This window comes from Mesitornis unicolor, unplaced genomic scaffold (genome assembly GCF_000695765.1).
Source record: "Mesitornis unicolor isolate BGI_N332 unplaced genomic scaffold, ASM69576v1 scaffold1316, whole genome shotgun sequence".
NCBI classification, from domain to species: Eukaryota; Metazoa; Chordata; class Aves; order Mesitornithiformes; family Mesitornithidae; genus Mesitornis; species Mesitornis unicolor.
In genome coordinates, this window is record NW_010190019.1 from 353 (window position 1) to 14,378 (window position 14,026).

At 41.0% G+C, this 14,026-nt stretch overlaps 1 protein-coding gene across 1 annotated transcript; it reads left to right on the plus strand.

Moving 5' to 3' along the window:
* The first annotated feature begins 1,089 nt into the window (after positions 1–1,089).
* Positions 1,090–12,738, plus strand: NUP54 (nucleoporin 54kDa). The gene is given in 14 exon segments (XM_010186227.1): positions 1,090–1,138; positions 1,141–1,362; positions 3,676–3,756; positions 3,887–4,021; positions 4,199–4,210; positions 4,723–4,952; positions 7,379–7,566; positions 8,252–8,448; positions 9,488–9,542; positions 10,098–10,191; positions 10,703–10,810; positions 11,202–11,321; positions 11,680–11,790; positions 12,131–12,738. Coding segments are annotated over 14 exon segments (1,731 nt in total). The 3' UTR covers positions 12,260–12,738.
* Positions 12,739–14,026: the final 1,288 nt, after the last annotated feature.

The window sequence follows — 14,026 nt, forward strand, 5'->3', positions numbered from 1 at the left end:
CTGCTGAAATAAGTGTGAGTCTCTCCTAGGGTGTGTGTGAGGCGGTGCCTGGTTAACGCTTCCCGGTCACTCGGATCATTGCTTTTGATTGCAGTAGTGTGCCTGTATGGATGGGATGATCGTGGAGGTTAATTTTTGAGCAGTATAAAAAACTTGTTTGACTTGTAAAAGAAGAAAGACTTTTTCTGTCTTATTTGTTTTGCCACTGTCAGTTGACTCTCAGTGTTGGTGAAGTGTAAGCCAGAGCCTTCCTTACTCTCTTAGTAGAATAATTCTTTGTTGGCTGTTTGAGTAGATACTTTGAATAAGCCCTTTTGGCAGGGCTCATCTTCACTCAGTTAGGCTGGGCTACTGTGTGGGCTTTCTCTCTGACTGACTGTTTTAGACACCGACTTTGTGGTCCATCTTAAGTAGAGTATAATCTTGTACTGCTTGCATGTAGTTACCATGTTCATTGTGCCCACACAACGTTAGAGGGAATTCTGGGATCATACCCCAGGTCTGTCTGTCTAGCATGAACCTGTCCTGAGCTATTCCTGGGGAAGGAATCAAAGAATCACTGTATTAGCCCATTTTTCTTAGCACTGAAAAGCCTGCATGCATCAGGTAAGACACCAGCAAATGCTGGTCAGATACTGTGAATGTAACTGGAAGAAATTCACCTTGGAGTACTTGAGGTACACATGGTACCTCAGCTGCTAGAGTTGTGTTTTGTGGTTACTCTGCTTTAGCTGCTTGTATGTGGGTACAGAATCAGCATGAAGATGGTTAATTCTTGCCTTCCTGCTGGCTTATGAAGTAATTATGCTACTCTCAGCCACACTGATACAGATGCAGCTCTGACAAGCAGTCTTAGGCAGAGAAAAATTACTCTTGATGGGAATGTTCAATCACATGGATATTTTCATGTAGAGCTTTGGAATAAGATGGGAACAGTGTTAGGTGCTTTGTATGCAATATAGTTGACAAATAACATGCTTATAGTGGTGATATAGGGAGAGTGGGTTAAACAGAAAGCTTGTGACTGTCCTCCTTGTGCTCAATAATTAATGTTCAGTGCCAGTTAATATCTTACTCTTGTTTTTAACTATGCCTGTCTTGTCTGTGGTAATGGAAAAATATTTTAGCTTTTCTTTCCTGACCCTACCTTTTACTTAGAACTAATGTTACCTTGCTCTTTTTCTGCTTCCCGCTTGTCAGGATTTGGTGGGCTTGAAACTACAAACTCCACTGCCAGTGGGTTTAATTTTGGGGGTTTCGGATTAACTGCTAATCCTGCAGTGAATTTTAATATTGGGAATTTCGGTGTTTCTACTACCTCAACTCCGCCATTCAATTTTGGTAACACTCTGGCAAGTGCAGGTAGATAATGCATAAATGCTTGTCCTGTAATAAATGTTAATAGCAGGGGTCCAAGAATTACATTTCTAACTGAGAATTCACATTTAGTACTAATCTTCTTACTTCATATCCAGTGAAGACTGGAGATAAAGGCTCTGGAAGTGGAATGGGTTTGAGAGCCATAGGCTTGTAGGGTTTTCTGCCCATTAAATTATCAAGAAACAGCTGTTGAGGAAAAATAACCATGTACCAGATACTCAGTCTCTGAAATGGAAATGAATTGTGGTAACCTGCCAGTCTGACCCAGTCTAAAATTGAAGCTCTATCACCTAATGAAAGGGTAAGGTCAATTCTCTGTTCAGATCACGAGCAATTGCAGAGCTGGTCCCTAGCGCCACGTTTCCTGACATGAGATTCTTGGACTACTGCAGTCGTGTTTTCCATCTTCCCCCATGTCTCCTCATTGGCCTTCCCTTGGTTGTCACAAACGCACCACACCTCGATGATTTCTGTGGAGAAACAAATTTTATACGATCAGCACAAAATGAACAGCCCTCGCAGTCATCTCTGCTTCCTCGAGGCCGTTCTGTGCCCTGAAACAGCACGCATCCCCGGCTGGCCTTAAGAGATGCTCTGCATTTCTGGGAGGGTCTGCTGCGTGATGTGTGTACTGGGTATTGCTTAAAAAAACCTGGCCCCGTGTGGATCCACCAGTCCTGACCAATCAGCTGATATAATTTCAAGTGAAATCTTTTCCGTTTCATATAAAAATGTTTGACTGTATGGCTTTCTAATGCTTTTACTCACATAGTATTAGCCCATGGGGTCTCGTTGCCGCTGCTCGTATAGGAATTATATTCATTCCATAGTGTCATTGCTCCTCATGTTAGCACACTCTTATCTGTATTGTGCGCTCAAAGGATCTGATTTTGCTTTTATTTGGTACGAATGCTATTGCGCTGAATTTCCTTAGCTGAATGTGAGCTCGAGGTATCTCAAAGAGAGCTTGGATACATAGTTTTCTATAGCAGTTTGCATTCTTAGGTCTCATTTCAAGGGAGGATGACTGAACTGCTGCAAATACAAAAGTACCTAAAAATGGTGTCATCTGATGGTACTCAGTACTGCTAGGGTTTGTCACACGCTGGTAAGACTGAAACTCAGATGTTACAGGGAAAAACTTTGTACATCTCCTCACGTTAAGCTGTTTGCTGAATGAAAATAAAATGCAATTGCATGTCAGCTTTGGTTTAAGCTTTTTATTTTGTGTGTGTACAAGAGGATAGTTGGTCTAAAGAGACTTTTTTTTTCCTTTGCTATTTGCGTGTGAGTTGGCAGTGACAGCATCTTTTTGACAGATTCTGTGTAATAGACTGTCTTTCTTCATTTGAACACACTTGAAAACAGCTTGAAACAGAAAGATTTGGTTGTCCAGTTCTCCGAGGCTGATCAGATGTCCACTGGCTGCAGCTTGGGCCAGCGAAAAGGTGGCACAGTGGCATCCAGCCTCTCTGCAGCCTCACTTGGGAGGCTGGACGGGCCACTGGCACCTGTCCCCACACAGCCACCCTGTGTTGGGGCACCTCTGCTAAAGGGACAGATGGTTTCCTGGAGCTCTGGCACAGTGGAGCTCATTTGGGTCTCTCCCTAATAGCTAGGGACTGGTTTTCCTAAAAACGTGCGGAAGGCTGATTGCTTTTGCATCCTGCTTCCTTTGATAGTAGTTGAACCTCAGAATGATGTTTAATGGAGAGGCAGTCAGATGATGGTGAAACTGGGCTTTAAAAAAAAAAAGACCTTGTAGAATTTTACCTGTGTGTGGAAAGAAATCGTTGCTGTGACAGCACGTCCATGTAGGCACAGCAATTGTGTGCACCTTAGCCTCAGGCTTTACTTGATTTATTCCTATTCTTACTCCTAAGATATTAAGAATATTTAAAAAGCTCACCAAACATCAGATCATTTATTAACTACTCAGCGACAATGTTGACTAGAAGTATTTTTGAGAATGAATCCAAGTACTACTATTGCTAGTTGTCTGTCCCTAAGGAAAGCACGTGCTGCTGCTAAGGGAACAGGATGTTAGTTAACTGCTGCTTTTTTATTTGCTTCCTTGACACACCATAGATGTCTTGGCTTTCTGGCTCATGTTATCTCCCCCATCTCCTCAGACAATGAACTCGGTACCCATGATCCATGTGAACCACATGCTTGTAACATAATACATCCATCTGTCAACATAACACCTGTTGAAGCGTGCAGTTTATTGTTGTGTTATGCACAGCTGCAGCTCACAACTTGCCATCCGCCTTACTTGCAAACTTTGTTTGTTAGGTGCGTTTGGGGGATTTGGGACAACTACCAGCAGTACGGGACCAGCATTTAGTTTTTCTGCTCCCACCAATACAGGCACAGGTAAGAGAGCACAAGTCTGGAAGTACTTGCTTTAGACTGAACTGTGGGGCATCAGCCCTTCAAAATTCATGTTTTGTATTTCACAGGTACTATTCTCTTTTTCTCAGTAATTCTTTGGTTATTTCCCCAGGACTGTTTGGTGCTACCCAGAACAAAGGCTTTGGATTTGGTACTAGTTTTGGCACAGGAACTGGAACTGGTTTGGGTACTGGGTTGGGAACTGGGTTAGGCTTTGGAGGCTTCGGTACCCAGCAGCAACAGACCAGTAAGTATGGCCTTCTCTTGATTTACTCCTTCATTAGCAATGAAAGCATAAGACTGCAACAGATGCATAAGCAGTGTGACAGAAGTATATTATAGAATCCCTTTATCTCTTGACTGAGGGAGACTTCTCAGAAATTTGAAGCGTCGCATTTGTAGTCCTTGCCTTTTTCTTAAACAGGAGCTCAGACAAGTTTCTGAGCTTCACCCCTGAGTATCCAACAACAATATTCGCCCCGTGGTTTAGCAGTGGTAGAAAGAGTAGTTCTGGAATTGACTTTGGCAGTTATGACATTACTAGCAAGGAGCGGAAAATAGTGTTGAGTTCCATTGGAGTATAAATTGGCTAATGACCAGAGGCAGGCTCAGAGTCCACTGCACTTATAATAACAAACCTACCCTTCAGATTTAGATATTGAAAGTGCCAGGTGATGTCATGGGTGAATATAGACGTCTAATTTAATGAAAAGATAATAAGTTTTTTCTTCTAATTCAGCATTCAGGAACTTCTGTTGCTGATGATGATAGAGTGTAAAAAGATGCTTTTAGAGGAAACGTGATTTTTTTTTTTACTTATTCTGCATTTATTTTGCTTACCGAAATGTGAAAAGAAGAGGTACCAGTGATATGCAGATGGTAGGTGTTAGCAAGCAAGTTTGTCTTTGCAGGTAAAGGAGTTGATTTGTTTTTCTTGATCCAACATAGCACTAGGAAGCGGTTTGTTCAGCCAGCCTGCTCAGGCACCAGCCCAGTCGAACCAGCTCATCAATACAGCCAGTGCCCTCTCGGCTCCAATACTCTTAGGAGATGAAAGAGATGCTATTTTGGCAAAGTGGAACCAGCTTCAGGCCTTCTGGGGAACGGGCAAAGGGTACTTCAACAACAACATCGCTCCAGTGGAGTTCACGCAGGAAAACCCTTTTTGCAGGTTTAAGGTATGGAATTGTTCACCTGCCCACAAATGGCTCTGAAGCAGTGACTCTGTGTCTAAGTGTCTCATGAGTGTTAAATCAGATTTTGTAGTTAATCTGAATCAGGAATTATTTAACTGTGTAAATGTACGCAGTTCTGATGCAGGTTAATGAAAGGGTTTGAAGATGTGTAGGTGCTGGAAGTCTGAGTATTGCTAGATAATGAGGGCATATGTGGATCATGAAACTAATCTTTTTCTATGATAGCATTCAGATTAGTGCATGTGGGGTTGGAGCGTGTCACTGGAAATGAATTTTAACGTGTATTTGTTTAGGTTACAATATTACAGAAACTGTTTAACCCTCACATCTGAAAGAAACTGTTAACATCTGCAATTAGAACTGCAACATCTTTTTTCATTGCTTTGCCTACCTTAGAAAAACCCTCTATGAACCTGGCCCATGCATACCATTTTAAATACACCAGCCTTCAGATTTCTTCTGCCTTTATCCTTGCCAGCACTAAAGCTGACTCCATTCCTTGTATGATATCGTCAGCAGTTCCAGATCTTGCTGCTTATGTCGATGAAGAATAGGTCGCTCTTCATCCTCTGCAAATCTCACGCCTGCTGACTTTCTTGCTAAGCTTCAGACTTGTGAGTGGATTTAGGTCAGGCATGGTGATACCCTCCTTTTCCAAGCTGATTCTTTGAAGTGCAAACTTTCTAACCTGAATGTAGGTTAATACTTCATTATGTTTGCTTTTGATTGTGCACATCATGACACTTTTACAAAATCTTTGCAGCAACTGAGTGCCTGTGTAACAAACGTTTGACTTCTGTTGCATTACCTTCTAGGTGCTACTTCGAATATTTTGTTGATAATGCACCTGAAAACTTACTTTCTTTTAAGTTATTGCCTGAAGCGGCTTTAGAGTTTTCTGGGCTTTCAAAAATTGCAAAATACAAGTTGTGTGATGCAAAATCAGTTATTTTTGAGTTTCATTTACCAGGAGTTATCATTTCTAGTTCGGCAGTGCCACTTATTGTGTTTATTCTTGTCCCTGTGATTCGAGTGTTACTCATGCCATTATGAATTCCTGTACCTTAAGTGAAATCCTGGAAAGTTCCATGCATGCCAGCAGTGGTGGATGCCTAAGAAAATAGTGGAGAAGTTGGTAGCATAGGTATCGGAGCAAAGCATCATAGGCTGGTTTGGTTTATTGTCTCTTAAGCATAAAATGCCTGATAAGAATGAAGGGTTATGTGAAGGGTTTCATCGGTGTTCAAGGAATCCACTTGTATACAGTTCCAGCTCTAGAACAAATGAGAAGCATGCAGCCCTTAACCAAGAAAAATGTGCTCTTAAGGTATGTGATACAGGCCATCATTTGACAGACCACAACAAAGTAGAAAATCTGTGGTCGTTTGAAAATACTTAATTTCATTTAAAAATGGTGAAAGTTTTATTTCTTTTTAAATAGCAATAGCAGAGGAGTCATATATGCATGGTCTTAGTGCTAGTTGGCACATAACAAAATTTAGTCTTCCCTGTACTGGCAAGTCTTTCCCCACAGTGTGATCTTCTTTCACAGCTGTGAAGGTGGAAGGGATGCACTTAAAAAGCAGAAGGTAATTGTTTGGTGGTTGGTTGGGTTGGGTTTTTTTGGGGTTGTATGTTGTTTTCCATTGAGGTCTCAGAGGAATAGATAAATTAAATCAGGGACAGGTGTAATACCAGTAACTTATAAGTCTCTTTCTTTAAAAAGATGAGGTTTGCCTCAGATTCTGTCCTTGCAGATTCGGAATCCTCCTTAGCTGTCACTGTTGTGCTCCATGACAGGACAGCCCAGCCAAAGGAGGCTGTTTCTGCAAGGCTCACCCTCGCAGGGAATCACCCATGCTGACCCAGACCAGGCTCTTGGGCACATCCCGGGCTCTGTTCTGTTTAGAGCTCAACATGCGCAAGGGGAAGGGTGCAAGTCTGCCCACAGGCAGTGCTTGGACCTTAAAAAGCACTTGCTGTCCAACATGTCACCAGTGATATATTGGTGCAACAGTTCATAAGGCAAGATGAGATAAAACTGCTGCTCTGCTTTTGCTTATAATGAGTTAACAGGTCTTTCATAGGAGTCATGTGGAGTTTGCACTGCGTGATAACCTTACTTGATGCATTTCTTAGCTGGTAGAAATATTCTTGTCTGTGTTTTGACTTGTATTGCCAGGTAGAAATATTCTTGTCTGTGTTCTGACTTGTACTGCCAGGTAAACTCTCTGGGTCAACGGTGGGAAAATGTTAAGAATTTCTTAATACTAAGAAATCTGAACATGATGTAACTGAAATTTTGAACCAGTTGCTCTAAGAGTTGAGGATTGTAGCCCTTTCCTTTCATACCACATAGATATGCTTTTGCTAAGTGATATCCACAGTTTTTGTTTGTTCATTTGCAGGCTGTCGGTTACAGTTTAATGCACAACCACAAAGATGAAGATGGTTTCGTGGCCTTGGTCTTTAACAGAAAAGAAATAGATATTCGAAGTCAGCAGCAGCAGCTTGTAGAATCACTACACAAAATTCTGGGAGGAAACCAGACCCTCACTGTCAACGTAGAAGGTGTTAGAATGATGCCAGATGACCAGTATGTGAACTTTATGTAGTTTTTGCCTTTTTATTCGGTATTGCATGTTATAAACGGTTGGCGCTTGGTCTACTCTGTCTCCCTTTCTCTGTGATTTTAGATCTATTTATCCCAAGTCCGATTTTGTGTCTCTCATTGCTTCTTGTTGCTTTTTTGTGTGTGTTACTTGCTTTTGCTGGAGCGCACAGCTGAGGACCTCAGCTCAGTTCAGGAAATAGACTTCTCCAGACCTTTCTACTCAGCAGCAAAAGTTCAGAAACCAGGGTGGGCTAAACACATAACATTTTAGAAGCTGTGAGTGCTATCTGCTTTTTGACCTGTCTGGGGGCCTCGTTCCAGTCTGCCTGAAGTACTTCAGCACACTGACGTTTCTGCTGCTTACTTCCCCACAATTCATTCATTCTTTTTTGAAGACCAAAGGTTTTAGGTTATTCTTAATGTAGTACTGGAATCACCAATATAATATGGTGGTTAAAACCAGGGTGGGAGAATGTAGTTTAATAATTTACAGCCTTTTTTGTTCTACCTTACTGTGTTGAACCCTAGATTTACTGGTACTTTATACCTCAGTTAGCTAAAGGAAGTTAACAGTCAGCTGGGAGAAGTGTTAACTTCAATTTAGGGTTGTTCTTCATTCTGTTGGTTTCTGACCTTTTTCTGACAGTATTCGTTTTGTCTTGCTCAGGACAGAAGTGATCATTTACGTTGTCGAGCGCTCGCCTAACGGCACTTCAAGAAGAGTTCCCGCAACGACCCTCTATGCCCACTTTGAACAAGCCAACATAAAATCGTCACTGCAGCAGCTGGGGGTCAGCCTCTCCATGACCAGAACAGAGCTTTCCCCGGCACAAGTCAAGCAGCTCCTGCAGAACCCTCCTGCTGGTATGTAGTCTGGGGCTGCGCAGGGCCATGCTTGGGCCTCTATTTGGGCTGCTTTGGATTGGCCCACTGGAAAACACCTTTTAAAACTACAGCAGTTTCCAAGCCACTTTGATATACTGATGTTGTGGTTTTCCTTGCAGCCCAACATAGTCTACTGTGACAGTTGGGTTTTGTCAATAATGAGCCACACAACATCCTCTGATATGATTTAGCCATCATAAATCACTTCAACATGCCCAATTAAAAAAAAAAAGTTAAATATCAGAATAATCATGCTAGTTTTCTGGAGAGTTGCTTAGCCTGTGTACGTGTGTTACATGGCCACAGATAATAAGTGTACAGCTTTGGTTTACAGTAGTCAAGTGCTATTTTGTTGGGTTTTTTTGCTAGCATGCCTGTGGATGTGCATTTTCTATGCTGATCTGATTTGCAGTGAGGTTTGGAGAATGTAAGAACCTGCATCATGATGTTGATGTACACATACAATTAGACTGCTTTTATTTACCTGATGAAGCATTTCATGGCAGAGCAAGCAACTCTTCTGTCCACAGATAAAATCTTCAGACAAGTCCTGTTAGGAACCATGATAATTCCTACTGGAATGATTTTTCCAAATGGTTTGCTACTTTGAGCACTTAATTACTGGGGTTTTTGGTCTTTGGGATTTTTTATATATACAGTAAGCGACTTGGAGAGGAAAGGTGGCCTAAGTGTAGCATACAGTGGAAATGATATTTTTTCCCCTCGAAGTATGACTGGTCTGATTTGATCACTTGATGGTTGTTCCTTCCCCATGCTTTCAAACCAGTGCAAGTGCTTTTGACAGCCTTTTGGACTGAACTTGCTGCCACAGCCCAGGATCAAGGCCTTCAAGAACTACCTTTGTTTAATTAATCTTAATTTTTACAGCAGTCATTCAGGTTAGCATAATTCATATGGTTTGTGTACTTCCTGGTATTTTTCCTGCTTAACAGCCCTAAGATGTGATACCTGTTCAGATCTACCCATCATAAAAACTGTTTTGTTTGGTTTTTTTAAGGTGTCGATCCTATTATATGGGAACAAGCCAAAGTTGATAATCCTGATCCTGACAAGTAAGTCTAATAGTCTATCCAAGTATGACAACCAACATTTGGAAAGGGGAGAAATATATTGTGTAGTGCCCTTCAGATAACTTGCAAGAAACTTATTAGAGAATAACTTTGTCAAGTGCTGATCTCATTTGAAACAGTGAGGATTACTAGAAATGCCTGTCTAATCCCTTTACCCATTTAGGCATTTAAGGCTTGTAAGGATAAATAGCGTTGCTTGCATTACTAGGAGTTGCAGTGTCTTCCATTATATGGACTAGTTACTGTGACTTATTTTTTTGCAATTATTATGTTTTTTCTCTTTATTCCTGCAGCTGAAAGTAGCCTCGTACCCTCCGGAGGTTATAGATAACTTAGGCTGATTTCTTTATGAAAAAGTAACAGGTTGTTCGGAATAGTAAGGACTCTAGAACTTAGCAAAACAAGATACGTTTATATATTATCTTAATTTATAATAAGCTAAGATCATCTGTAACTTTAGATTACATTCATAGTTACTAATCCATACTATGTGTCTAACTTAAAAGCGTGTCATAAGAAATATTTGTGTTCTTACAGGCTTATTCCTTTGCCAATGGTGGGTTTCAAGGAACTATTGAGAAGATTGAAGGTCCAAGATCAGATGACCAAACAGCATCAAACTCGATTAGATGTAAGGTTTCTCATATTTCCTGACTGCTTGCTCTTGATGGAGGATGTGCTATTAAATGAGCCTGCCCTGTGCCTTCTGTGTTTTGAGAACTGAAACTGGAACCATGTGCATGGGGATGTGATTTTTTTGTCACTATTTCTTAATATATTCCTCAATTCTATTGTTTTGCCAAAATCAGAGCAGTGCATTTTGGCTTTTGTTTTTTTTTCAGCTTCAAGCTTGCTGTCGTGTTATAGGCTAACTCAAGCCAGCCAAATTAAGTTGCACTGGCACGGACTCTAATTTGGGCACCCAGTTTTCTGATGCCTTCTGAAAATCTTAATTGCATATGAAAATAAATAGAAACCAGGACAGTAGAGGTCAAGACAAAAGCTTTCTGAAAGCCTATTTGACAAGGATGCTAATTTGCTGGACTGAGTGCTGTTTTAGAACTCTTAGTTTCAAACCAGGTCTGATGCATTCTGTTATCAGAAACACTTATAACTTCCCACTAACTCCATGTCCTCTGCAGATAATATCAGAAGATATCAGCGAGCTGCAGAAAAACCAAACAACAACTATGGCAAAAATTGCACAGTACAAAAGGAAACTGATGGCGCTTTCTCACAGAACATTACAGGTAACGTGGATAGTCTAAACAACTCGTTCTGACACGCAGTCTAGTGCTAGGGGGCAGACTGAGAGGGGGCATGATGACCTGTGCTGTCTCGTGTATGGCCAGTGTTGAAAATTAATTTCTGACTTCATCTCTATGGTATTGCATTAAGTAACAGAAGGAGCCATCAGGGAAAGCTTCAGGTGAGCCGCATGTCTTACTGCTTTGGGAGCATTCTTTCTCACTTACTTGGAACCTGTGGGACTGCCCTGAGGTCTCAGAGCAGCAGACTAAATGACAGAATAAATCTGATGAGAGAGATGCTGGAGGAAGGGCAAAAAGACATGGGGATGGGCTAGTGGGGAAAGAGATGGGCAGAGTGGTCTCTGATGAACCTCAACGGCTTATTTTGTAGGTGTTAATAAAGCAGGAGATCCAAAGGAAAAGTGGCTACGCTATTCAAGCGGATGAAGAGCAGCTTCGTGTACAGTTAGATACAATTCAGTGTGAACTTAATGCACCAACGCAGTTCAAGGTGAGTAGTTAATAGCACTTTGCCAAAATCCCTGGGTTTTTTCCTCACAAAAGAATGTAAGTTTTCCAAGCCATGCATATGTATTTTCTTTGTGGGAAGTTTTCAGAAGAGAAGTCCAGCAGTGTTACTGGGTTGTAGCATCATGCTCTTTGCTGCATGACTTACAGGTATTTAGGCATTTTTGAGTTCATACAAGTATTAGAGCTGTTGCCTTTTGCATGTCTTCCAAAGAAAAAAGAAGAAAAAGTTGAATGAGCGGTAATGCTTCCTGCCCTGATGATTTGAGGAGGTGGTACATGCTGGAGCTCAGACAAATGTAAATGAGTTGCGTTTGATTTAAGTCTGTCTCCCTTCCCAGGGCAGACTGAATGAGCTCATGTCCCAGATCAGGATGCAAAACCACTTTGGAGCAGTGCAGGCTGAAGAGCGCTATTACATAGATGCAGACCTCTTACGGGAAATCAAGCAAGTAAGTATTACCAGGTAGAATCCTGGGATACTCTTTGGACGTCATAATTTAAGCCAGCTACACGCTAACTTGGTGGACTGTATCTAGAATGTCATGTTTTTGTAATTATTTGATGATGAAGTCCTTTTTATTGTTGTCAGCAACAGTGCATCAGGGTTGTACAAAGACCTTCTATGCAGTTAAACTATTAGTGCAGAAAATGGCATTTTTTTCTTCTGAGGAGTTTATGCCAGGCTTTTCCATGTGCCAAGGCCACTGGGCATGGCCCCTTTGAGAAATAGTAACTTAAAATCTGTGAAGTTGAACTATACTCATGCTGTTTTTTAAACTCTATCTGCAGCATCTGAAGCAGCAGCAAGAAGGCCTGAGTCACCTAATCAGCATTATAAAGGATGACTTGGAGGATATCAAACTTATAGAACACGGCCTGAACGAGAGCATCCCCATCAGAGGAGGAGTCTTCAGTTGATGTGGTGGGTCCTGCTGGGCTTACACAGAACATGATACTCGAGTTCATGGTTCACCTTCCAAGGCCAAAACTGGTGAGGTAAAATAAAACACTTCAAGGAGCAATGGTATCTTGGTTGTTACCTTTAGAATTAGCAAAGCCTCTTCTAAGCTTTTGAACTTGACCTTTGGAAGGTTTCTATTCTATAAAGCTGTATATGCTTTAATAAAAGGAGGAAAACTGAATCTGTTCAGATACTCTTTACTATAAAGCTATATGTACTATTGTACATTTTTTTCTTTTCTCCTTTTTTTTTACAACAGCATTGTTTTAGAAATGCAGTGCTGAGGGATTTGTCTACTTGTGACTTGGTTTGTGGAAAGCTTAGCCTGCTTCCGTGTGTTTGTCAAAGCAATTGAGTAACAACATCATGTAAACAGCTAATGTAAGTCGTTACAGATAGGTATGTTGCTGTAACTATGTCAGTCTCTACAGTATCAGTAGTTTACTTGGGCAAGCTGCAGGAAGTTGGTCTTTCCAGTTTCTGTCCTTCCTTTGGACTGCAAGGAGCTGAAGGTTCTGTTTATATCACTTTATATATGTGAGTTATACAAAGCTTTGCTGCTTTTCAAATGCCAACAGAATGTCTAGACGTTGTCTTCTGCCTTTTTTTTAATTGCCAGAGAGCAATAAATTCAGTCTGACTTTGTAATAACTTGTGCATGGTATTGGATCTTTCTCAGTTACATAAATCAGCAAAACAGTGAAACTGCTGACAACTCCAGGTTAATGCACTTCACTTTCCTCCAGGCACTGCAGGTAACATCCTATCAATCCCAATGCCAGGGAACTGCTTGGTGGCCTCAGTCCTCAAACTAAAATACAAGGTCAAGTTGCTTCGATTGTACCTGGTACCAAGTACTGCAGAGTAGGTGGCTCCTACATGCACCAGAGAGAGCCCCCCCCTTTGCCTTTTCTTTCATTACAAAAGTCCCTGAACATAATGTAAAAAAAAAATACATGATTCTCTGCAGTAGGCATTTGTATGGCATAAAGAATTCCAACACTGTAGCAACAGAGTAATTCTGTTCATTAGCCACCAGAAAAAATATTTGCATTTGTACAATTTGAAATGTAAAAAAAGAGAAATAAATTCTCAGCAGTTTTCTTAAAAGAGCCCCTACTAGATCCTGTATTAGGCATTTGAGTTTATATATGGAAGCATGGTTCCATTACAGATTAAAAAGCATATGTGGAACTGCAATTAAGAGGGAAAAGGATTAGTTTATTTTTGGAAGCATGGTTTAATTAGTAAAATATCTCAAATGTGCAACACAGGCCATGACAGGGGTTCTTCTAAGAAACTGAGTGAGGCCAGAATTCTCTTTTTCAAGGGTCGGGGTAGCAGTCTAAGTGAAGTCTTCTACACAGTGCCCCTGCCAGAGTGCCTTGTTTGAGATAAATTGGTGTTTTTTTTTCTTTGCAAACACTTCAAACCACCCCCTCCTTTTGTTTAAGCTGCAGTTGTACCATGCTTCGAAAATATCTCAAACATGCAGCATAGGCACTGTAGCAGGGTGTCAACAGATCTTAAATAAATAAAAAGAAGCTCTGTGCTACAGACAGTTTTGCATGTTTGAGAGGATAGATTTTTTTGAAGTGTTGCTCCACTGCACATATTTAGTAGCGTCATACTTACAGAACAAAATTATCACAGCAAAGGAGCAACAAGGGGGAAACAGCACTGTTGCTAACAGACTTGACAAATTAGAGAAGACAGAAACAGCC